Genomic DNA, 26969 nt, shown 5'->3' with positions numbered 1-26969 from the left:
GAAAAAAAAAGGAAAAGGGTTCATTGTTTCTTTGATCACATGTGCTAAAAAGAGAGACGAGTCAGAGATTGCTTGGAATGAACAGTAAAGGGCAGTAAGTGAAGCCGTTTTTTTCCCCCCTTAGCCCTGGAAACATGCAAAAAAAAATCTTTTTTCTCAAAAGTCACTAACATGACCAAGAAACAACTGAGAGCAGGATTTGGCTTCAGTCCTGCCATGGCTTCCGACTCAGGCCCAGATAACCTGATGGTCAGCAGACACATCTGTATTCATGCTGACATATCCTCTGAATCCATACTCACCCTTGTGGCTAGATGCAGAAGTTGAAACTTAGGTATTCTATCAGAAAAGTCCTGAGCTAATCACTTTAGAGTGACAACATGGCAGAAGTGAGAACAGCTGAGCTGACATTTTGGAACTCCTACAATATATTCCCACAATTCTCTTTTACATCCCCAGGACATTACTTCTGCTTTAAATACACCTGGATGCTGTCTAATTCCTAAACCTCCTCCCTGCCCCAAGTCAACCAACTTAACAGGTGATCCACAAGAATACATAAAAATTCTGGTTAATGCGTGGGATGAAAAAAGCAACGAACATGATCTTAAGAGAAGTATTTGTCATCTACGCTGGAATGAGGGCATCAAAAGATGCTGCAGGAGGAAGGAACTGAGTGGGTGTTTGTCCCAGATAGGTGGATCACTCAGTTGATTTAGGTCACCTCATATGACAGATGACAGTAACCTGAAAGCCTACTAATGCTCCACCCAGCTGCCTTTAATAGGAGAGAACCTGCCTGAGCAAGGAGCCTGTAGCTTGGCACAACAGACTTCCAAACAAGGCTTTTTAGTTTCAGTGCCTTTTAGGTCAAGGCAAACAGGATAGGACAGCTGCAAAAACAACTCCTCCACCAGATCTATCTGGTGGGAAAAGGTTTCAGTCACATTGCGAGATGACAAGGGAGTGTCCCAGGATGTATAAATGGACATAGAATGGAAAGCAGTCTAGGTGAAAAGAGGTAGCTGGACAAGAAATGGAGTCCAGGCTACCCTGAGAGGAGTGACAGGTACTCCTTCTGTCCTTTTTTGCAGTACAGTTCAGCAGGAGCAGGAAGAAAGCAGGCTGAAGGTTGTATTAAACCCTGGTCTAAACACTGACAAACTGGCAAGATTAACAAAACCAGTATTTTGCTGACCTCACCTCAGTTCTCTGACTGTAGCTTTACATTTTTGTTGTGAGACAGGTCTAAAGATCCTGGTGGAAAATAATTTAAAATGAACATTGTGTAGCTCTGATGGCAGTCTCCTCCTCAGCCCTAATGCCTTCATTGTGTCACAACAGACGAGTGACAGCAGAAAGCTGAACCTCTGCAGACTTGCTGAGACTGTGTTACAGCCACAGGGCGTGCACTGCCACACCAGCAGCTGGACAAGGACCGGGAAGCAGGGCTGCTTCCCTTCTCTCTCCCCCTGGAGGCTCCCTGCTCCCCCTCACCAACCCTGACACCAGGCTGCCAAACCAGCTGGCACCTCAAGCACAAGGATGCTGCCACAGCTAAAGCATCACCTCGGCAAAGGGCTTCACAGCAGCGTCCTGAGGCCCACGTGAGAAATGCAGGAGGATTTTGTTTGCAGAATGATGAATGATGTAGAAATAATGCTGGATATCGGTCAAAAAGCAGATACCATCCTCCCCCTCTTTAGGAAGTCATTCAAATGCAAATAACCACTGGACTCATCTCCCTATTGTGCAAGGCCCAGGTCCTGTCCAAAGCAGTATTACCCAAAAGAGCTGGCATGCACTAACTCCTTGTCCTGAGTCTGTTACCTAAGAAGAGCCAATGGCCTTAAGCTGACATGGAGTCATTTATCCATAATAAAAATCACAGTGGAAAACAAGCAAGTTTAACTGCTGCGATCACAGATTTCTGGGGGGAAGGGGGGGGAGGAAATCCAGCCAAAATTAATTTCATAACATCATTTGGGAATGGGTTTTTTCAAAAGGCTAAATGCCACATTTTAGAGGACTAAGCCACAAACCAGCTATGTCTCTCAGAAAACTTCAGATCACAGATATGTGTTTCATGTAGAAATATACAGTCTATATTTAAGGCATTGAATTTTCACAAAATCTTTCAGGAGGTTGTAATACATAACTCTAGAGCTGGGGTTTGGTTTAGGTTTTTGTTTTTGGTGGTTTACTTTTTGTTGTTGTTAATACAGAATTCTTTCAGTGTTCCACATAAAAATAAGCAGCATGAATGCCACAGACACAAGACACAACCCGTGCTTTTTTCAAAACCCGATGGTTTTGAAAAATCCTGTTACTAATTCATAAAGCTATCTAACAAAATAAAAAGCAATACTGAAACAGTCTTTAAAAATCCAAAGAAAAAAACCTTTTCTCCAGTGATACGCAGAGAAATATAGTCAAACCATAGTATCTTAAAATAGATTTGTCTGCTCTCAGTAGTGATAGTTTAAATTACACATGCCTAGTTTAGATTTCAAGGTAAGCGTTTATTTATAATGGTAGCATTATGTTTTTAAAATTACATTTGAAGTACATAATAAATTCTCTGAAGTTGGTGCTTGTCAGATTTTAAACAATTTTAAAATGAAATTTCAACAGATAACAGATTAAGAAAGATGCAGCCAGAAAAATCCGCATGATAAGAATATAGTTTTTTGGTTTTTTTTATTGCCTATGTAGTGTCAAAACCTGCTTGCAAATATATCTATTACCTGTTTCTAGATATAGACACCATTCTCACTTTAAAAGCCAAGGTATAGCATGCAAAAAACCTGAGAAACATCTGAACGGGATATAACACAGAAGAAATAAGCGACTTTGTCAGCTTCATATCAGTTCATACATAAATAAGACTCATCAAGCACCAAGATATCTTCTCCACTCTTGATCAAAAAATAAATGTTACAGATATATAGGTAAGAAATCAGCACTTGCTATCCTGAAACTGTTTGCAAACCTCACTAGACTGATCCATAAAAAGAATATTAATTTTGCAAAAGAATGATGGAGTGGGTAAGGATTTTTTTCTTTTCAACTTTTTCTAATATGCATTTAATAAGGTACAAAATAAAATGTGATGATTTTCCTTGCTATTACAAAAATAATTTCTGATATGCAGAAATAAACATGAAGTACACCAATAGCCTTGCAACTTTGCAATGAGATTTTGAAAATAATTATTACACACATTAAATCCTTGGTACAGTGTAATAATCTAAGTTATTTGGTCAGAAAGCATCTAGCTCTCAGGAAAAATGTTTTCAATAAATACCGAGAGTAACGCTAATGGAAACTCTGCTGCGATTCAAAAATTTGAAGGTAGCATATGCTAACTAAACCCAGGTGTTTTCTTAATTGATTTTCAAAATAATTCCTAAATATTAATGCGGCTTATTCCCCAAATTAAACAAAGCCAGGACTCATTAATAACAATCATAACTGGATCTTACACAGAGATTTTTATCAATTGCTAGCAGTTAAACACAGTAATAGACCTGTCATTTTCTACTGCCTTCACAAATACTTTGACATCACATATCTGACATCTAAAAGTAATAATGATCTAAAAAATAGGTGTTTCAAGATCTCTTATTACAAAGGCAGAAGTGCTGACAAGGAGTTTTTCTTAGCAAATAGCTGTGCAGACTTAAATGGCATAATCAATTACAGAAATGGCATAATCAATTACAGAAATGTGGAAAATTATTAGCTAATTACGACCTACCAGATAGAGGGTAAAAGCAAACAACGATCACTTTCGGTTACGATGCTTAGAAGAACTGTTTGCAGTTCTCTCTTTCAGAGACAGTTCTATTGCTTCTCCTGTGTAACAAAACTTCACATCTATTCAGAATCTGCCAGTTTATCCTTTCTACAGATGTTTTTATTTGTTTCATCAGTGCTCAGTAAGGAAACCAAATTATATTTCTGTGTCCAGAGACCCAAACTTGATTCTCATAAAAACACAAAGCTCGGATGCCATGGAAATAATTCCAGTCTGATCCTTACATGAGAGCTGATTTTGACCTCTCAGAACGGAAATAATTTGTGAAATCAGGGGGTGGCCTTGCATGCAGAATAAAAGCAGGATGAAGCTTGAAATTAATTATTTTTTCTGATGTTCCTATATATTTATATGTAAACACACTGAAAACATGCAGCTGTTTGCTACGTACAGCCTTATTATTGATGGGAATGGGATCAAGCAGTCCAGACTAATTTTTTTGAAAGAAATTATGGTCTCCTTGAGTAAAATGGCAAAACATCAGTTGATTTCAATTTCAGCCCTGGTACTTAGGGGGAAAGGGTGTTTTTTTTTTTTCTCCTCAAAATGCTGGGTTTTATGCTCTGTGTTTAAGCCTGCATTAATGAGAACACCTGAAGGATATGTCCCTCCCTTCCCAAAATAAATTCTTAGGAGACTCCTCCTGTATATCCTCCAGCTGTATGTGCTCTAATTAAAAAGGCTGCACTGCTTCCTGCTCAGAGCACTTCAAAAGGCCTCGCTGCTCCCCTTGACAGTGCAGTGCCTGGTGCTGGTTCCTCTTACCTGTCCATGCTTATTTATGGCAAGCAGCACTCACTGGAAGCCATAAACTGTGTCCGTATTTTACTCTGACTGAAACACATAGCAGGTTTGCGTGAAAGGTGTATTAATGAGCCAACTAATCTTAAAATAAATAATAAAATTTAAAAATAGGGTGTATGGAGGAAAATACTGCCACTTGCTCTTCCATCTTGTCTTTTTTGGACATAAAAAGAAACTTGCCAGCTAATATGCAACATTTTATTTTCTTACAGTCTGTTTCTTCTTAATTTTACATTGCATTAAGTAAAAATATGGAAGACTTTGTGTGTTGAAAAAATAACTTCAATTTTTGTGCTGAAAACTGATGACTGGCCATCTAGGATTGACTGCAGGTGATGACAGGTTTTCTGAAAATCATTTTGGGGTGAAACTCAAATCCAGAAAAAACAGTATCAACTTAAGCCTCTGCTGGTTTTAAAAATTTGAAATAATAGGAGGGAAAAAAACGGGGTTTGGCACATTTAGAAAGACACTTTTTAAAAAACACAGTGTTTATTAGTCTCAAGCTTTGCTAAAAGTGCTCTGATTAATCCTCTCTCACCAGTGAAATTCAAAGTCGACACCTTTCCTTTCCAATGGACCCACCATTTAGCTAATAGCAGTGAAAAAAAACCTTGTTATTTGCATTTGCACCTTCAAGTTCCGCAGCAAAGTTTAAAAATAAAAAAGGATGAGGGTGTAAGGCCCCCAAACAACATGTGAGAGAGATGCCCTGTGTTTCAAAAGACTGAGGCGGGGTACAGAACAGCTTAAAGGCAGGGTTCGAGGGGAGAGGCAGGGGCACACGCTTGGTTTCTGACACGCTGGAGGCACTGGCACGGGGCTCCCAAAGCACAATCCCCAGAGAATCTGGCGCAGAGGACAGTAAGTACAGAGGGAGAGGAAGTCTCTGGGGCAGTCCGGTCTCGCCCGGTCCCCGCTGGCGGTCAGTGGCGGCGTGGCCGGGCTGCCAAGGTGGGACCCCGGGGTGAGGGCCGGCATGGCAAACCTGGCGCTTGGAGCGTCGTGCGCCAGGAACGGGGTGGGGGGATAAAAAAAAACCCAAACCTGAAGAACGGGCGCGCTTTAGAAGTGCACCTTAAAATAACAGAGGGGGAGGGAGCCTCCTCCCCGAGCCGGCACCGCGGCATTTAATTGCGTTGGCTTTCTGCCGGGGGTGCCGGAGTCGGCCCTCCCGCCCCTGACAGGTACCGAGAGCAGCAGCCCCGCCGCAGGGGAGGGAGCGAGAGAGGGAGGGAGCGAGAGGAGGGAGGGAGGGAGCGAGAGAGGGAGGGAGGGAGCGAAGGAGGGACGGCGGGCGGGCGCCCGCGGCAGCAGGACCTGCCCTCCCTTACCCTCCCCTCCGCACCCGAAGGGAGCCCCGGCGGGGAGGATGGCGAGGGGTGCCCTCGCAGGGCAGCGCCGGCCCTCGCAGGGTTAAGGTCTCTCCCGGCGCCCCGCTGCCCGCCCGCCCGCCCGCGCCGTCCCACCGCCGCCTCACGGCCTCCCTCACCTCGGTGTCGTTATTCAGGTTCCACAGATCCAGGCGCCCCATCCCGTCCACGCAGGCGAAGAGCGCGGGATGCACTGGCGACCACATGACATCGTAGACATAGTCGGCATTGTCTTCAAAGGAGTAGAGCGGCTTGTTGTGCTGTAAAGCAGAGAGCGGCATGAAGACTTCGTGGCGCTAGTGCTGCCTGGGGCTGTCTGGCGAGTCTAATTAAAAACTTTGCACATTTACAAAGTGTCATAAAACTTCCCCAGATGAAAGGTCCTCCGCGAAGGGCGGGACTGCGCTTTAATGGAGCAACAACTGTCCGGTGGGATAAATGAGATGCCCGGTGTGAGGGGTGTGGGACGCGCGGATGACGGCGCGGGGGGAGCGGCCGCTCCCGCCCGGCAGCCCGGCACCCCCGGCAGCCCTGCACCCCAGCAGCCCGGCGGCGGGCGGGGGTGCGGAGGGCGGTGCGGGAGGCAGCGGGCACGGAGCCCCGCTCCCGCCCGAGCCCGGCGCGCCGGCGGAGGCTCCGGTAGGGATCGTGAGGGCTGCGGGAGCACCGCGGGCGGCGGCTGACACCCAGCGGCGGGCGGCGGCAGCGCACCGGCCCTGCCCCGCCCCGGGCTCCCCGCGCCCGCCGGCTCCGCAGGGAGGGAGCGAGGGAGGGAGGCAAGGCTGTCATCTGCAGCAGGCGGGGAGTCGGAGGGAAGTTAGGAAGTACACCAGGAATAAAGTGTAATTGTCCCTCATGAATTATTCATCGCATCTGGCTTGTCTTTAATTTTTGCATAATGGCTTCGCTAATCCCCGATCAATTAATGGAAAATGAAATTTGAATGATAATGAAAACTCCAGAGATGAAAGAAATTAAGTATTCTCATGGCTTGTGACAGAAATCTAAACAATGGGACTTCTCCGAGGGTCTCCCTCAGTGCTTCCCTCCTCCTGCCGTTCCCTGCCGCCTCCCCGGCGAGCACGGCCCGGCGGGACGGGCCTCCTCGGTCCCCGGCCCCGGGAAATGCGGCATCACGGAGCGGGCCCTGCAAGTGTCCAGGTGCCCCCCGTAGAACACCTCGGTCAGGTCCCTCTGGAATGCACCCTCGCGCATTTTGCAAAGGAAACATTGTCCGGAGTGCCTCAATGCATCGCCACGCATTATTTTTCCGAAAAGTGGAATGACTAGTTGCAGTTATTATATGGCTTTCCTGTCGTATATTATTAATTTAAAGCGCTAATGCAGTCGGTTTGACATCTATTTATAGACGGGTCCTTCCTTGCTTTGGATTTGGTGCTCTTGCACCCCAAGGTGCTTGGATGGATGCTGGGGTGGGAAGCACTGCAGGGTCTGTGCATGGGACAGCTGTGTGTCCATCTCTATGCTGCCATGTCTCTGAGGACTGATGTGCTGTGTTGCTGTTGCAGCACTGAAAACAATTCCGTAATGTTTCTGGCCATCACAGGTATCACGAAAAATTACTGGAAGTATTCAGAGATTTAATTACATGACTTTGTAATTTGAAAATGTACTGAAAATACATAGGGATTTATTCCAGAGGCTGGCTTTTCCTCTGCTTGAATTAATGAAAGATGCTTTGATTACAGGATCCGGTCTCAAATTTTCGTAACCAGCCTAATGGATTTTGTCCATTTCTTAAGACTAACAAACATTTTGTGTAACAATGAAATGAAATTAGAGCTTGACCTTATTACCTCGAATTTATACAATATTTAATTTCTTTTCCCAGGCTGGAGTTTTGCAAAAGAAAATGAAAAAAATTAGAAAAATATTTTCGTTCCTGAAGAAGGTCTTTTTCTTCAAACACCTATGTGTCTGCTTACTGTATTATCAGTGGAGTTACTTACATGTGTTAATGGAATTACTTACATGCTTGTGCTAAAGGTTTTCCAGGCTCTAAGGCCAAATAAACACCAAATTTTGAAGAGGCAGAGGTATTTCATAAGAAATTTCAAAGTGAATCTTTACAACTGTGAGCCAGGGAACAGTATTTAGAGAGGGCTACATGGATTCCCAATGCTGCACTGTGGATTTTCACTGAAAACATCTAATTTAGGTTCAGATATATCAAGTGTCTAAATCCTGGTGGGCACTGAAGATAGTATAACAAAAGAAAAAGAAATCTGGTCAACTGCTAGATGGATGGTATATTTCTTATTCATGGAAGAAGCGCTGCACATACAGTGCTTTAACATACAATGTCATGGGAGAAGTAACAAAATTCCACAGAAGTTAAGGGCCTATTAAGATATCAATCAATCCAGGGCAGATTTCAATCAGCATTTCCTTTTTGTCAGCATATCAAAACTTGTTTTGATCCTGAGTGTGGCACTTTTTAAATGGATTTTTTAGTTCTATTACTTTATTTTCCACTTCTTGCATAAAGACCAAGGCATTAGAAGGAAGGGTCAGGAGTTTTCGTGCTAGTCTATATCTTGCTGTACACATGTTGTGTAGTCTCTGGTAAACAGCTTTAGCTGATGTGCCTCTGTTTCTTTTGTTTTTATCAAAATTAAAACACTTTCAAGGTGCCAGGATTTGACGTGAAAAGCCACAAATACCAAAAATTAAATGCTTTACCATGACAGTGGAAATATTCGGTCAGATAGATAGTCAGAGGAAAAGTGTGGACAACAGGCACAATATGACTTTTGAGAAAGATCTCAAACATGCAAGGAATGACACACAAAATAATGGAGAATAATAGGGCGTGGAGCACTGCAAAGAAATAAAAAATTGCAGGATTGGGAGCAGCCCAACCAAAAGGCAAGATGAGCTGCAGTGTGGTTAGGAAATCAGGGAGAAATCATATGATGGAAATCAGGCAGTGATAGTGGAGCTGATCTACAACTTGTCCCCAGTATCACTGTCCTCCCAGCTTGACTGGCTGCCAGTGAAAGAAGAGAAAGTATTTCCCATACTGTCTTGTCTTCTTGCACTGTTTAACCAGAGAGGAACACAACAACTGCATAAGGACCATCTTGCTTTGTGTCCTGTCTTCAATACTAACAGCGACTGGCCTTTCTTAAATGCTGACGTTTCATCCTGGTCTGAGAGCAGTTATATTGATTTCATTGTGAAGACTCCATTTCTGAGTTTAAGTGTGTGTATGAATGCTCACAGGACTTCCTTGTCCTTCCTAGTGAGCCTGCTTCCTTACTACGGGCCCAGGCCTGCAGATCTTGTAATACAACAATTTATGAGTAAGGACCGATACCGACTGCTTTTAGAAAATGTTGAAATGTGGAACCATGTAAAGGTCACTTTAAAGCAGTTTTAAATTACCAAAAGTTCAGACCTACACAATCCATAACTAACATATGGCTATTATTATAAAACAACTGAAATTTAAGCTTGATGAGCTTTCATTCTTAAATATCAACCCACTCTGTTATTCAATAGAACAGAAGAAATAGTTTAAAGCAGTATCTTCAGAAAAACTTGGGCCAAATCTACTTATTAGTGAAAAAGAAGAGTGTAGGGTGAAAATACAGTCCTAAAGAATCAATGGAGTTTTGCCATTGATTCCAAAAGGACGTGATTTGAGCATTTAGTGGAAAAGGCAAAAAGCCAATTCCAATATGTGATTTTTTTTTCTCATTTATTTAATAATGTTATCAAAATCAATCATTTATCCTCAGTGTTTGTATTGGGGCATTGTTTAAGCGGACAACGAAGAGAAAACATTTTAATTATCCATTGGCTGTCTAGGAAGTAAGACTTGTCTATGAAATAAGAAGCTCACCTAAATAAATTCTACACATTTATATAAAAGAGGGGGGGTTTTACACATAAAAATTTGACCAGTCTATTCCACTTATTTGCATAGAAGAATTTTCTTTAATCCAGGAGGCGCCACACATAAAGTAGCTAATTATCCATATAAAGGAATGTATACATATCCACAGGTTTTAACTAGCATCTGACTTCTGGAAAGCCATGGAAAAAACTATTGGCTTTGCCCACTTCATGAAACGAGCATTTTTTTTACACGTTGCCATAATTCCTGTGGGTGTCAGCTCCACTTAAAGGTACTTTCCTAGACTGTACCTTCAGCAGTACAGATGTGTGGTGACACCACACACTCTGCTGTCTGCACTTCTTTCTTTCTACTTGATTGTCTTCTGTCCTTAAGATGATAAGCCAAACACCATACTTCTGGCTCTCACCATATTAACAACAGTCATCAGTGCTGTGCAGTATTGCCAGTTGATTCAAGATGATTCTGTTTTTCTAGGTGTGCAGCAAATATGACAGATTCATTAGTCCTTGGCATAGAAACTTTCTGAACAAGCTAATGTTGTTTGCTTAGGCTCAAGCTCAGGCTTTCAGGCACTTGGAAAGAGCACAGCCAGAGTGGTCCTGAGAGGAGGATCTGTTCCTCTCTCTGGCTCTTGAACAAACCAGGGAACAGGAGTTGGGAATGAGATGATCTTTACATACCCTTCAACCAAAACCATTCTATGATTCTATGAACTTGGTCCCTGTGAGACCAAGCATTCTATAAAATATTCTATAAATAAATAAAACCACAACCTGCAAAAGGGTGTCAAAGAAAGACATCTCTTTCAGAAGAGATAACACACAGGGAAGGTACAATCTTCTGTCTTTCTTTAAAATGAGTGCTGGAGTGTCACACTGACTAGATGATGTCAAAGAAACTGGGACAGGGCACAGCTTGTGGAACTTCTGCTCAGGATAGGATCTGTGCTTGTTCAGTGTTTTATAGGCCCACTCTTCTCCATCTTGAAAGAGAGAGCCCAATGTTTTGCTGAATCCAGGTTCATTGTTTCCCTTCTGAGAGTGACATTTAACCAGGTCTTAAAACATGCAGACAGCATAGCAGAAACTAAAAGCTGTTGGGAATATTGAGGCAAATATTAATCGAGTCTTGGTTTTACTCTGGTCTTGGCCTTCAATGTTGTCTTTCTTGGGACACCATCTATTAGCTGTTTAGGGTTACCTGTCCATACCTCTTGTGGTGAGAAGTGCTCTGTTCTGTACAAGGCTCAGCTGCTCTTGCAAACCTTCATGTTCTCTCTCAATTGGTATTGAGTCAAAGAGGCCCTGGTTTTCATTCAGACTGACTGATCTCCACAGGAATTTTGCCACTTCTGCACTACCATGTTTCTCAAAAATCTGTTTTCTAATGGTTACAGTGATCTAGGATTATCCAATAGATCCTACTTGGATACTATACTTGTGCGACTTGACTAAATTCAGTTTATGCTCATTTTTAAAAGTTACAACATTCCCAGGAACTGTTACTAAATATCATAAATCAGAGGCAGTAGTTACAGGTACATCCCTGATGGCTCAGCAAAGCCTGTCTGCATTCTCCACAAAGGGTATCATTATCCTACAGACCCCAGCACTATACAACTCACAACTTGCAGCCTGCTCCACCTTTTCCAGAACTAGCCAGACCTTCCAAGGATGGCAATGGGAAAGCAAAAGGGGGATGTTCTTCTTCAGCCACCCAATGTCACTGGCTAACTGAGGTACCCTGAACTGAGTTACAGTTCCTTTACTTGCCTTAAAACTCCTTCTGGTAGTCAGTTTCACTGCTGGATTGCAGATGAGCCTCTGGGACTCAAAGAAAATTTCACTGGGCTATGACTGATCTGTATGCTGTGTCACCTCACTGTCAGCTAACCACTAGGTCACTGAATCAAGTCTAAACTGACTTGATTGGCAAGATAACAGGCTTAAGTTTTAGACTCAGTAGCAACAGGGGGAAAGGAGTGAGTGTGGAAATGATCCCTACACTCGTAACAACCCTTTTGTTTAAGTGCTGTAGTATTGTTACACTGATTGGGTTTTGGCATTCTAAAAGCTGCAGACAGACAAGGCAGAGAACTGTTCACTTTTAGAAATCATTGTTCTCGCAGAGATGCTGAAACTGTTGCATTTCTTTATTGTCAATAATAAAAGAAAGTCCAATATTTTTGCATAAACATGTGGGAATTATTATGGATGGAGGAGGGGACAAGGCTAAGACCGAAAGGAAAGGGGCTATGAGAGCAGACCAAGTCTGGAGATAACCTGATGATTACATTTTTGTGGTTTCCTTCAAAGTCAAAATGCCACGAGTGAGTATAAAAGAAGGAAGCAAAGGAAAAAAGGTTTGATGATTGGCACAGGCGGTTTTAATGAGAACTGATCTTAATGTCTAATACTATGGTATGAAGAAAAAAATAAAAGAACTTGGAAAGTCAGACAGCACTTGTCTTTAAAGAGCATCAGAAATTCAAACAGCAGAGCTTTTGAAATCTGTGAAGATAGCCTGGAAGCTGGTTTTACTGACAGGTAAACTACTTACATGGTTAATCCTTCTTAACTCTTTACATGCTCAGCAGAGGTTCAACATATTCTGTCTGTGCTGCTCTACTTCAAAAGTTCTCTTCTACCACGCCTTTCCACTTACCCATGGGAAAAAGACCTTTTTATTTTCTAAAGAAAAAAAGCAGAAAGCATGGCATTCCTCTTCACCACTGCATATTAGCTGAGGAACTATTTTCAGTGAGTTTAATATAAATGTGCATTGCTTGATGCCTACTGTAAATTTAAATTATTTAAAAGATTTGCTTGCAATGGATGAACTTTAAAAACATCAGAATTGTATGTAAGGCAAACTGGCTTACAGTGTTCCCCAACTCCTTCTAGTTCTAGTTCCTTCTGGCCAGGCTGGTGTACTGTTTATGCATTTTAGATCATCAAATTTAATTCCTAATCTGGAGCCTCTCTTACTCCACAATTACAAGAGTTGTGCCTATGGGTCTCCACTCTGTGAGGTTTAATATCCTCTGCTTCACTCACCCACATCAAGCTGTAGGCAAGTGCAGACAGCAACACTGGAAAAGCTTATACAGGTATCTGCCATTTGTTCTGTACTTCCTCAGACTGCTGACTTCATTGCTGAATGGTAATCAAGTTATCCACCTTTTACTTAAAACATGCATCTAAACCTATGCATTTGTGTCAAGAGACTTCTTTAGAAATACTATTGCTTTCTTTTGGAATTTCTACCTGCTTCTAAAAATGGCTCAATTTCTTTGAAGAAGCTCAAAACATTATAGGAAGTCTTACTGTCCTTGCCTACCAAACTGATTCATCATCTCTGTAGTTCATATTCCTGCCTTTATATTACTATATTCCTGGATTATTTTTCAGAGAATCTCTTGAGGGACTTTCTGAGAAATATAAGCAGGGCATGTTGATTGAAGAATGACCAAATCCTGGTCAGAGGAAACAGAGTGAAACACTGAGGGGCAGATTTGGCGTTCTACCTCCAGTTGTCACTCCCTGTGGGTTTATATCCCACACAGATGGGACAAGGCAGCAGGACTGGAGAATAAGTGGGATGATTTGGGAGAAGCTGGATGGGTGTGCTATCCTTTCCTGTCATGCAGGAGAGGCAGCAGCACATGCTGAGGTCCTGCACGTACCTCTTCTGGGGTCATTGGGACTGGGCTCCCTGCTTCGGGCCTCAAGTTGTTAAAGAGAGGTAGTTTAGCTCAAATTGCAAGGCGAGGAGAGGAGTGGGATAATGTAGCTGCGGTTTAGTTGTTTCCCACCTCTGCGGTTCTGATGGGAACATTCAGTATGAGGCCCCTGAAAATTCAATTTCTCTTTTTAATGGAAAATGCCGCTTCATCGCAGGGTACCTGGCTCAGCATTGCGTGTGTACTCAGCGAATTGCCAGGCTTTCAAGTGACCCTGCTGCTGCAGTTCAGCTGCCAGGAAGCAGGAGCACAAGGAACATTGCAGGATGGCTGACACAGCCTGATGTTACAGCACTGTCTGCTAAACAGTCAAGATTAGTATTTGTAGCTGCTGCCACCAGGATGCCCGCAGAGCTTTCATGGGTCAGTAAGCAATGATTTTGAGGCTAATTATTATTGAAGACGACTTCATCTTGTAGGACTTGGAACATGGCTTCTTTTTTTTACTGAGAACAAAAGTCTGTCACATGGCAGAGAAAGGATGGCTGCCTGAAGCAGGTGGGAGAAAATTTCCATTAGGGAAGAAGTCCTGGGCTTTATATACTGATAATTGTCCTGAAATGTTTCACTATTGCATGCGAGCTTGATCCTCCAGTGTAATTCTGCAACAGAACTGTCAGTGGGAGGTTTGCATTTTGATTTCAGGGAAAAAAGGAGAGATGACTTTGTTTTGCACAGATTATATAAGCTCCTGAAATCCAATTCTGCTTTCCATGTGCAAATAGAGCTTTCACTGCTACAGCTGGATTTATATTAGGGTTTTCTGAAATACAGTTTAACCCACTGAGCTTTTCAGAACTCAGTATTTTAGATAACTGTTTTATTTGTGTGTGTGCCATTCTTCATGAAATATATCACAAAGAAGCACCATGTTTCATGTGAGCAAATTAATTATGTTGGCCAGCTGATTAATATTTTCCTAACACTTATCAAATATGGCTACACAGAAAACCAAAATCATGAGAAGTATTTCAAGTGAAGAACTTGGGACTCATTTCAAGCCACCTGACTTCAGTCTGGTTTTGCTCTTTAAAATTACCCAGAAAATACTTTTTTTTTTTTTTTTTTTTTTTTTTTTTTTTTTTTTGAATACAGCTGGATGAGAGCCAGACCTCTGGCTCCAGAGGTAAAGGGCAAAACCTAAAAAAATCCTGTCTGAACAGGCAACTCCACCCTCTTCCCCAAGTCATCTTGGCCTTTTGACAGAAAGTGTGCTCTGAAGCAAATTCATTCATTGCCTTGTTTTTGGACCAGACTCAAAATTCTGAACTCACACCACATAGAGACCTTTTCCATGAAATCCCAGCCTGCTATTTTATCACCTTTTGTCATTCTTTATAATCAGATAACATTTGGACAGTGATTAATCAAATTAATCATTTTCATTACTTTTATCAAAGAGAAAAGGAACTTTGTGTGGTAATGCAGCAGTGAGGGAGACCATTCTAGTCAAGCATCTAAAATAAGAGGAGTGAAATTGTCCCGTGAGATAGACATTTGAGCTCCATCAAAATCAGTCAGAGGGAGGAGTAGTAAAGGATTCCACAGGATTCTGGCTGCAAATCAAGGTGCATATATGTATGTGTGTGTGGTGTGGGATAAAGAGGCTGACTCCTTCCTGGTAGTGGTTTGGGAGAAGCCAGAATAAGAAGACAGACTTGGGAGCTCAAAAGTGCTGACATGTCTGCCAGTTTAGATATGGCCTGAGGCTGTCCAGATGCAAGAAAGCCACCAAAAGCTACAGCAACTGATCATCTGCCAGACTTGGGCTCCTGCATAGTCAGTGGCAGGCAGGAATGGTGGTATCTCCAAGAGATGTCTAATGTATGCAGTACAGTTACTTCTTTCCAGTGGCTGCACAAGAAACCAAAGTGTGAAAGCTCTACATAATAAAAGATCCAGGAGGATCCAACTTCATATGAAGTAAGAGTCATCTAAAACGCCTTACATGATAACATGAGAAGACAGCCCAAAGGTGACCATCAAGCAGTGCTCTGGTTCATTCTGCAGCACCCTTTTCCATCACAGTAAATCTGGTCTATTAAGTGGATCTAATCAGATGCTATCAGCAAAGCTTCTGGGGAAGGGCAGAGTCACTACAGGTGTTACAATAACACCACCACCACATGCTTCTTTTCATTTTTCTAGAGGTAGGCTTCAGCTTGGAGGAGATGGTGTTCAACTCAAGGCCAAATGACAACCAGTGGAGTCTGAAGTTACATGCTGATAGGAAGGTATGACAGGTAAAATAATTTGCTCCAAGAGACAGGAGGACTGGGTCGTACCCAGTGGTACCAGGTTGTCAACAAGCACATGGATGTAAGATGTTCAAGGTACAGAGATGGATGTGAAGGCACGTAGCATAGAAATGGGAATGTTTGCTGTTTAAAGTGTGGTTTCTCAAAAAAGCTCAACAGACTGCAGACTGGAGCAGCACAGCATACCAGAAGAGAAGAGCAGCGTGTGAGGAGCATAAGAAACAAAAGACAAAGGAGAGGGACAAGGAAGGCACTACCACTGATGCACGTGCTAGTAAAGCAAAACTGAGCATAGGCACACAATGGGTAGTCTGTCACTGATGGCACAAGTGACCTCTGGTTCCATTAGACCCTGCTAATGGTTATGTGGTGGCCCTGCTACCAGTCTGCTCACCTCTGAGCTGCCTTCTGATTATGGCTTTTACCACCATTACTTAAACATTAGCCAGAGGGAGACCAGCATGGATGGGGATACAGCAATGTTATTACAGTTATTCCAGTCTCTGCCCACCTGAGCATGACTCAGGCATACGTGCAAGAGGAGAAAACGAGTCATTAGCACCTCCCCTCAGTGGAAGGATAAGAGCTAAAGAAGGCATGTGAAGGATGAAAAAACTAACAAAATCCAGCTCTCTGTCCAGATCCTTATTAACTCCCTTAGCAGCAAACAAGCCATCTTCTAGGCTTCAGCTGAAACCAGCTTATGCTTTGCTATGTTTTAACAATTCCAAGACAACTTCCATCTCTTGACACAATATCAAAAAATTTGCTCTCCAAACAGCAATTGCTGTAATAATAACAACAATACTTACATTTCATTATTTAACCTCATGCTATTCATTCATGAGGATTAGTGTTTAATTAATTAACAACACTTAGCATTTCCACTTAGCACTTTACCTCTTCAAAGCATCGTACCGACACTACCTAATTAAGGGCAGAGCTCTACAGACACTTCACATCGGGACTTCCCTTTCACAGCTCTGCATCCAAGACTTGCTCACACAGTGTAGCATGAATTCAAGTTGAAAGCCCTATTAGCTTCATCAGGAACCAGGTAATGCCATGGTTATCAAGGAACTATATTTGCAAATTCTGTTTCTTTTCGTCTTGCTTCTGGTTGCTTGCTATTCACACAGGGATCTAATTTTTGGCTAATGAGTGGGATGATTTGGGAGAAGCTGGATGGGTGCGCTATCCTTTCCTGTCATGCATTTTTGGCTAATGTGATGGATGATAATGTGAACCTTGTATTAGTGTTATCAACAAAACGCTCATTCATCCGTTAGTGAAAATCTTGTTCTCAGTCACCTGGTTGAACTGCCTTTAGCTAGAAAATGTGTTAACCACAAAAACATTATAAAATGTCAAGCGAGAGTTTTTAAGGGAGATGGTGCTTTCAATCCATCAGTCAAATGCCTGCTATGAAAAGTGCCTTTCTTGTAAGCACCCCAGGATGCTACACAACATCAATAGACAATATAAACACAAAGCTTTTATGGTTCACTTTACAATTGGACATTGACTCTGAACCTGTGAAACAGAAAGGAATTGAATTTCATGACCAAAGAGGATAATGTGCACAGGATTAAGTAGACAACGCTTGTAGAAGCAGGAAAGCAATACGGCTTTGGATGCTTATAGGGAGATTAAATTTACAAATAAGAAACTAAAGAAATAAACCAATTCCGACTAAAAACTTGTTAGCCAGCAGAAGCACTTAATACTTCACATCAATCCACTATTTTTTTTTCAGAGCCCACTGATTGACTGAGCCTTGACTATAAGAACTGAACAAAGAGAGCCTTAAATATGTAGTAGCTCCAGCCAAGAAAATTATTCAGACAATATGGAAATAAACTTCTGATGCAGTTGAATGGGGAGAAAAAGAAAACATTCATCACAATTCAAGAACTTGTCTAGTGTCTCAGAGGATGTTTTCACAGGGCAGTGGCTGGTGGGGCAGCAGCTGGGGGCTGCTGCTGCTGCTGAAACCTGCTTGAGAAGAAAGTGAGTGATCCAAAACAGCAATGTGGCTTCCAGCTCTGAGCAGTGCTGTGGCGTGTCACATGCACATCACAGCTCACCCAGCTCAGTCAAACAGCTCTCTCAGGAAGCCCCTCTTGCCAGATGAGCCACAGCTTGATAGATATCAGGAATTTAAATGGTTTCATTCTTTGAAAACTGATTGTCTTGAACAAAATCAGACTCAACCATTCTGACACTGAAATATTCCACAAGGATAACTGTGTGTTACTATCTGCAGTGTCTTTGTGCCCAAAATATGCTGTGTTAGTGTTACTACTAACTTCTAAAATCCCAAAAGTTTAAAATAAAAATCAGGCTTTATTATATCTTAATGCAATTTCATTTAAGCTGTAGATGAATGAGACCCTCATTGCCATATTCAGCATCAAACTGACAACTAATACCAATCCAATCCAAGACTTTTCTGTACATGTGTGATTGGAATTCAGTATTTGCCTTTCATCTTCCCTGCACTCCCCACAAACTCTTCTCCCCTTACTCAGCTTCAGCTTCAACACTCCAGTATTCCCCTGTCACCACTGCCCAGGACTCCCTTGTCCCACACACCAAGTGGCCTATCTAGCCCCAATGAGCCAACATCTAAGCTTTCCATCCTGCAGCCTTTTCTAACATTTACAACCTAGGAACCATCCCAGACCCATTCCAGCCTGCCCATGTCCATGCCCCTGGATTACTTTTGCATTGCTTAAGGCTCGGTCTAGTAATAAATATAGTGAATATAGTAAATATGTGAATTAGGTAAATCATGTACCTTTCTCACTATGAGTTTCCTGAAGTGTAATGCTCAAGACAAAACCATCAGCTGTGGTTACTGCTGATTAGGAAAAGATACCTGTAATTAGCACACACATCAGATCAGGCCATTAACAAAAGCATTAGGAAGCCACTATGGAAGCTGATTCAAGTTGTAATCTAGGTAACTGCTTCTTTTTCCAGCACAAGGCTGTCACATGAGCCCTTCTGATCACTTTTGTATTTACATTTGTTGTGCATCTGCTCTAGCATCTCCAAGCCCTGATGTCTTGGAGTTGCACATGCTGAGATACTTCCTGACTGGTGTCAGCTTCCAGTACTGGAACTCTGCAGGATGCAGCTCAGGATGTGAACCAAATGCAGGCATAAAACTAACTTGGTTAAGGCAAGAACCTGACATTTGGAAAGCTGTTCTCTGTGTGGTATATAGAAAAATAAATTTAGATGACTTATATAATTAGGATTTTACATCTCATTGTCCTGTTTTACTTAGCCTGGACAATAAACCAGGTTGGTCTGTTTAGCCTGTCCCATGGAGTGTTGGGGTTTCAAAGTTTCACGGGACTGTGACATTTCTGCTGTTCTGCTGCTCCCTCTGAAAAAGGTCACAGGCAGACGGCCATAGAGTAGTCAGCAACAGATCCCTGGTGGTCATGAATGTAAGTTCCAGCATGTACTTCCTCCCTGCTTCCAGTGTCTAATGTCATTGGGATATTTTATACCTTTTGGCTATCACAGCCTCCTCCAGCAGTGAATTTCACAAGTGATATTGATTGCACTAAGTTGCACGTGCACTTCCCCTGTTGCTTCATCAGAGGAAAGTGTTCCTGCTTGTGCACCACCATGGTGCATAGTATTAGCCTTGCAATTTAGCCTGCACTGGGAGTGCTGAATGGATTGTTTGATGGCTGGGAGTACCAGATATCCTCATCTCCTTTCCTTGTGAAACTGCACAGCACTAGGGTTAATACCGAAATGAAAGCCTGCTAAAGGGCAAGGTATGCTCCAGGGCAAATATGATTGAGGGTTACACTAGCTATATATTTTACTTACAATTCTACCACTATGCTCATTCAATTAATTGGTTCTTAGGACTTGATAGGATTAAAATATTTCTAACAACAGCATTTTCACAAGCAGCATTACTTGTACCAGCCCAACTTTGACTTCTTACCTTTGTGGTCCACAATTTCACTGTCCAGTCAAATGATGATGTGACAAAGAGATGGGAAAAGTCTATTGGACCCACTGCCATGTGACAATTGATTCCTGTGACAGGTCCTTGGTGGCCTTCAAAAATTTCACCAATGCCAGCTTTACTACAGAAAGAAGAAAGATTTACATGCAGAGAGTGATTTACTACCTAGTGATTTAATATAACTTTTCTTTACTGTTAGATTCCTGTTTCCTTTTAAAGTTCTACTTAACCTGCAAATCTCTCTCCTTCTTCTAAGGCCTTTGCCTGCAGAGGTTTATTCCAGTGAGAAAAATTAATGCTCAGAATCAAGCACAGAGAGAATTTATCTTACTTCTGAAATACTTACCATACTCACTTCTATATACACTGTCTACTCCTGTAGACTGAAATAACATTTCTGTATAATTATAAAATAATTCTAAATTGTAATTATACTATAGCTTATGCCTCCGAGTATGCCATTATCACAAGGAATAACCATTAAATAAAAATGCAGATATGTTAATGACTTACCATGGGCCATGCTTTTTCTCTTAAATATCTAAGATAACTTTTCATAGCAGTCAATCAAGTCACTAGGAAGTAAATGCTTTTTCACAAAAAGTGAAGGAACTGATCCTGTGATCAGGTATCATACAGTCATTAATTTGAACGAGGGGAGATGTGCATTTAATCAGCCAGAGGCTAAAATAACTGTTAGGAAGGAAAAGTACAATGCTGTGTAAGAGAGAATGTTCACAGCTTTCTTCTTCCTGGAAGCAAATGATGCCAGATCAGTTGTCAGTGCTGTCTCACAGTGTACACAGACAAGGGAATCATGAAATTACCCTTTTAGCTAGATTGTAGAAAAATTGCGAGTGGAAGAATATACATTAAAAATAGCCACAGCTCTGATGAGCCTGCCAGCCCTGTGCCAGTGTGAGTACAGTGTACTGAAATGGGATATGGAGCTGTGCCAGAGGAAACTGGTCCCTCATCCAGCTGGTGCAGCGTCCCCTCACCTCTCCTGTGTGGACAGTGTGGCCTCACTTAGGTTCCCTTGCCAGACCCCGCAGCATGTGCTGGAGCAGTGCTGGATACAAGGGACACCTCTTATTTCATCCTGGCTATCTGCCAAGTAGTCAGTAGGTCTGGAGCAATGAGACCATTCTGTTTATCTGCTGTGCTTTGACACACCTTTTTCCAGAATAAGGTATGGCTCTTCACAGTGCTGGGCTGAAGGACACAGGAGCCTCTGGAAATAAACCAGGGATGATAGCAAAAAGCTCCTGGAAAGACAGGCAGGAGCAGAAGGGCTTTTGTCAATGGACAGTAGAAGGTTTCTAAAAAGGTGTGCTAAAAAGAGGATCTGGCACCTTGCCCTTGTGAGGAACAAACCAGGCAAGTCTGGAAGTTCAGAAGTGAGAAATGCTCTTGGGCATGCTCCATTCATCTTAGCAGCCTAAGACTCATTCAAACCATGAGCTGCCACACAGCCTATCAGCCAGTATATGCCTAAATAGACACAATTTTGGAATACTGACAGTGGTCAGGCTAAAATAAAAATATTTTAAAATAAAAACCACTGAACAAAACATATGCAAATCTGTATTTCTAAAACATTGGGGATGTGAAATGGAAGCCTTACAGTCTTAAACCACTGTATCAATGTCTTTTTTTGTCAACATAAACTCAGAATATGATAAAATAGGGATTCAGAGAACATTGCATACTACTGGTGGGGATGAGCTCCAAGTCTGTCAGTGGAAAAAGTTTGTTCTTTACAAAAGCCTTTCAAGTTTCCCAGAGATTAAACTACTACTGGAAGCTAACAGAGCGCACTAGCATCCTGCAGGTTTGCAGGGTGCAGAACAAGGAACTGGCAGTATTGGATTACAGCCTGGGTTATAATATGCATGACCACTGTGTATGAGAGAGAACAGGATTCTCTAGAACCCAGGTGGCACACTGTGGCTGCATCCATGTTATTAAAGGAACCAGGCCCATGGTGGCTTTTCTCTGATTTATCCCTGTAGAGACTCATCTCATCATCTCATCTCATATCTCATCTCATCTCATCTCATCACATCTTTGACAAAAAGGCATTTCTGAGGGCCCAGCCATCTTCTCTTCAGGCACATGACTGAAAAAGGTGAAGGAAGTGAACCTAAGGGTAATCATTGCTCCCCACTAACTACACAGGGAGCCTGGGATAATTGCCCCACTATAACAGGCTGTAGCAAAGATGCTCAAAGTCAGGCATCTCCTGTACTGGTCACAGGAACAGTATAGACATTGTTGATCCAAGAGAAAAAAACACTGAACACACTCCACACGCACATTTTGCTATCTCTCAACAACACAGGTACACAATGTTTTGTAAGTACAAAATGCTGAACTTCACCTTCCATGACGACAGGCTGTGTAGACTGTTCCCTCTTCACTGCCCACAACAAAGTTATTGACATCTCCGGTTGGGAAAGCCATTCCTGTGACCGCCACTGGCTTGGACTTATTGTATACCAGCTCCATGCTCTCCTACCAAAACAGGTTTTTATTATTTTGCTGGGATCTCTTTTTGTTAGTCTGGGTTGGGTTTTTTTATAACTGATTTCTAAATATTACATGGGGTAGCAGGAGAGGAATATGAAATAATTTGACCCAGTCACAGAACTTTAGTTTCTACATAAGATGTAAGAAGATGCAATGGCACAAACCAGGATGCTCCTGCCATCCCCAGTACTGTCTGTCACACGAATGAGACTGGCAGGAAGGCAATGGTCTTTTCTGCATCATCTTAAATCAGCCAGAGATGACAGGTGAGAATTTAAAATCTAATGGGGCAGAAACTGAAGATAATACCTTAATGGTTACATTTGCCAGCCTCAGGCTTTAATAAATCATGCAATACCCTTCTATTTACATTCTGGAAATCAGTTGTCAGGAAGCACATGTAACATTGTGTGCATGTGAAGCATTTATTGCACTGTGTCATTCGTCCCTTTGCAGAACGAAATTTAAAAGTACGGGTCTGGTGACTACCACCATTCTAAGCATTGCTTTCCAGGGATTTTTCTGAGGTAGCTATAAACACTCCCTCTAGACTCCACCATCAAGCTACAAACCAGCAGGAGTATTTTCTGTTTTCATTTGGTAGCTATATTTTAAAGTAAATCAGCATGATGATTTTTCCAATTGCAAATACAATCACCATGCAAGTTTGTGGCTGTTGCAAGATGTGTGAGCTTTGAGAAGATTTTGCACAACTTTTTAGTTTTTCAGCCTAAATAGTGTAACCCAAGAATCTACAAAAGGCCTGAATGATTTCACCATTTTCATTTTTAGCTATTTAAGTGTTTATGTTCTCTATGTTTAAAAAGTCTGTGCTGCTGTTCTTCTAGGGCCAAAGCCTGTAGGGTTTTTCTCAAAAGGGCTTTTTTGCTGAAAAGAAAGTGGGTATCCCTGTGAGAGGAGAATGATGCAAATCCATGGAGAAATGCTTGGTTTATACTTTTCCTTGAAATAAATGATTTCTATTATAAAGGCAAAACAAGGCATGGAAAATACACTGGGAGACCACTCCATATTTCTGTAAACATATGAGAGAGAGAGAGAGAGAAATTCTGTTAATTTGGGAAAGAGTCCATATATTTTTGTTAAAATCTTCTGGGGTGAGATCATCACTTAGTGTCTCTGCAGAGGAATGACCATAGGCTGTGGTGGACTCTCTGCTCCCAGTGCCCACACCATGACTGTACACAAGTGCTCTGGAGCTGTGTCTTCGGAAAGATTCAGACTGACACACATCAGCAACACTTTACTCCTCCCAGTTTAAAGCTATGACATGCAGCTTGACGTCAAGCCCTGTGCCTTTCTCTTCCAGATCACCATGAGCCATGTGCCAAACTTCAGTGTAATGTGGGGTGTGTTCCCATCCTTGATGAGAGCCAGTTTTGGAGCAGGGAAATTCCATTTGAGTGAGGAGGTATTGGAACTCAGATGTTCACAGACCTATGCTTCAGACTTTAGTATTCCACTAAGTGAGAATGCAGGGGTGGGATTTGTCTCAATGTTTAGGTGAGAAACTGTGGAAGGGATTAGGGTGCTTGAACATAGGTGCCTGAGCCATTTTAGAGGCCTCCATTTCTACTGCAAAAGAGATTCTTACAGTCCCAGGGCACAACTACCAGCCCCACACTGTTGCCTTACATGAGCAATGTGGTTGAACTTTGAAGCTGGCCTCGCTTTGAGGCGTAGAGTGATGACTTCCAGAATCCTCTTCCACCCTAAGACAGGATAGTTCCATGTCCGAGGGTGGGTATCTGAATTAGCTTTCCACACTTGGATGGGATGAGTCATCCTCCAGAAGTACCAGCCTCTCTCTACCTCAACTGTACAGAAAATTTGAATTTCTAACTCAGACTTGACACATCAACTTTTAGATGGTTGAGGTCAGGATAGAGGAGTCCCACCTCTTGTGTCAATACTGAAAAGCAAATAATTCAATAATAATTGCACATTAGTGCATGATTAATGGAATCATTATCGGGAGTTTCTATGCAGCATTTTGAAACAAGATCAGATCCCATGATGCTTAGTAAAAATGATATTAATTTTTTTTGTAAGAAATTGTGTATAAAAATGAGTGATGTGTTGGAATAGAAAATGTGCTTCTTCAGAAGATAACACTTAAAAGATGCTTTCTATACACCTTTTTCAGCATTGGATTCTTTGTTTAGTTTCCATTATTATAATCACAAGTGGTTTGGGCAATTTTCCTGTGTTTCTTTTCATTTCTGATACAAAAGAAAGGAGGGGAGGGGGAACAGACAATAGTAGCAAACATTCCAGAGGGGGAGAATTAGTTCTAAAACTTCTGATTTGCATTGTTTGTTCCTTTGGCTACTGAAGGCAGCAAAGTAAGTTTCTGACTGTGTGCCTTGGAAACCTGCAGTGCCTAGGGTGTGTTCAGCAGCAGTGCAATCTAGTCCATATTTGTTAAACAATGCTGTAGAATAAGTGCAATTTATACCACAGGCGACTTCTGTAATTACTATGCTTTAAAATGGGCTATTTCGTTTTCACTTGAAACTGACCTATGTATTAACGTATTACAATAATTACACGATTTGTGGTAAAGGAAATGGGGTTTGGCTCTTAGCAGAGAGCGCTGGAAGCAAGCTGTACTCTTTCAAGTGCATCCACTGGTTTTAGTTTTTATAGGATGCGAGATTTTGGCTTTTAGGAGCTATATTCCTCTACACAGGTATCCTGCTCTACCAAAGACACTTTTTCCCCCCTGTGTAGATGAAAACAAACCCACCTGTGGAGTTGAGAGCATGTCCAGGCTCCATGAGCACATTTTGCCATCCGTAGAGACAGTAATAAGATTGTGTGCATTTTGTGTTCCAACTACATTCACACAATACACAGGATGCTGAAAATACAGAACACTGGAAGTCAGAGAGTCATTCTTACATTTTGACAAACAAATTTTTAATGTCTCATATGTTATTTTAAAGAATGATTAAGTAGTCACACAATGCCTGGAAAATATAAGACTCAGCTATTGCCAGATATGAATTGTTTTGGTTGAGTTTTTGTGTTTCTTTTTCATTTAAATTTTAAGAAGTACATTATGGAGGTGGAAATGTTTTCAAAGTTTCATTTTCCTCATAATAAAACAGCCCAGCTGAGTAATGCTGTGAAAATACCGAATTATGTGGATGAGATTTCACCCACAGGGACATGTATCATTCTACTGATGGCTTTTGACACTGAAAATAACCAGCAGAAAGAGGAAAGCTGTCCAAACGGAATCAAAATGAAAACTTTATTCAAGAAAACAGCTGCACAAAACTTGAACTCAGTCAGAATTTGGCTTGCATGCTAAATATTTGCAAATGCACTCCAGTTGAAGAACACGAACAAGCCCATCAACGTTCTTCAGCATTGGCCAATACACCTTTTAGAATCTGTCATTGTAAGTGGGGAGTGACTAAATTTAGGGTGTTACACCTGTTTCACCATAGTGCAGTCATTCCATGGAGGCTGAATTCCAGTTAGTACGCATAATGAAACTTGGCCTATTCCTTTTCCAAGGAACCTGGTAACACTTTGAGCCTAAAGTGTCATCTGATATCTGATGGTGACATATGAGGGATGGGTAAAGTTCAGGAATCTCCAGAGTGAAAAATCAGTCAGACTGAGCAATAAGATTTAATTTCCTTTGACCAGTACAAGTGGTACTGCTAAATTAAAGGTTAGACATATAAAAGAGTCAAGCAAAGAAAACTTAATTTCTCTGCTGTGTTTACCAATAAATAGAATACCTGCATCTCCAGAAAGAAACAACATTTTTCTCTAATTGCCTAATTAAAGAAAATTAGGACCAACTTACAAGAGACCCATATGGAGCTTCTAAGCCAACTCCATGTTGTGTTAGGAATGTAGCATTTGGTCCTGCTGAAAGGAATGGCAGAACTGCCACTTATGTCAAGATCCAGCTGCAGGTCACCTACCCAGTCAGTGGGGAATGTCAGAAATCCTCAGAGCTCTGGCTCACTCTCACATTTGATAGCTGAGTGGGCCCACTAAATGTCCCCTCTCCAGGAGCAAAAGGTGCAGCACCTGTACAAACAGTCTTTGTGCCCACACTGAGATGGACTAAGCAGCTGCTGCTGAAATAGTAACTTGTGCTTGGAGGAAACCTGTACACACCAGCAAGTCACGAGGTCCATTTGATGCCAATTTTTCTTCTTTCTCTCAAGATTGTCAGGCACCTGGTTTCTCCCAGATCATCAAATGGACCCCAATTGGTCCCTCACGTGTCTCACACTATTACCCTCATATCATGGACCTTCTTGCTGCTTAGTTAGTGCAAGCTAATGACCCCAGTGCTAAACATGATTACTGCATACTGGTGTGTGAAATAAGCACAGACCTCTTTTTTTTCATGGGCTTTTCACCTCCAGTAGTCCAAACAGAGTGGGTGGGAGGAAACTACAGCAAGCAGTGGAATATCTAGAATATTTAGTGGGGGGGAAAGAGTGAGCCATGTCTTCCCAGCAGCACCTCAGTGTGTCAGGCCTGGCTTTAATCAGGGCT

General features: G+C 42.0%; 1 protein-coding gene across 7 annotated transcripts in view; it reads right to left on the bottom strand.

Annotated features, from left to right (window-relative positions):
• The window catches only part of DYNC1I1 (dynein cytoplasmic 1 intermediate chain 1), a 411944-nt gene that overhangs the window by 18607 nt on the left and 366368 nt on the right, over positions 1-26969 (bottom strand). For all 7 annotated transcript variants that reach the window (XM_058830768.1, XM_058830766.1, XM_058830765.1 and 4 more), the window contains 4 exons: positions 25186-25299; positions 22267-22400; positions 19860-20004; positions 6117-6257 (listed from right to left, as the gene is read on the bottom strand). In XM_058830768.1, coding sequence (XP_058686751.1) covers positions 6117-6257; positions 19860-20004; positions 22267-22400; positions 25186-25299 — 534 coding nt within the window. The remainder of the gene's footprint in view (positions 1-6116; positions 6258-19859; positions 20005-22266; positions 22401-25185; positions 25300-26969) is intronic.

Source organism: Poecile atricapillus, chromosome 2 (assembly GCF_030490865.1).
Source record: "Poecile atricapillus isolate bPoeAtr1 chromosome 2, bPoeAtr1.hap1, whole genome shotgun sequence".
Taxonomy (NCBI): Eukaryota; Metazoa; Chordata; class Aves; order Passeriformes; family Paridae; genus Poecile; species Poecile atricapillus.
The sequence above is the reverse complement of the archived record's forward strand: the minus strand, read 5'-3'. Positions and strand labels throughout refer to the sequence as shown.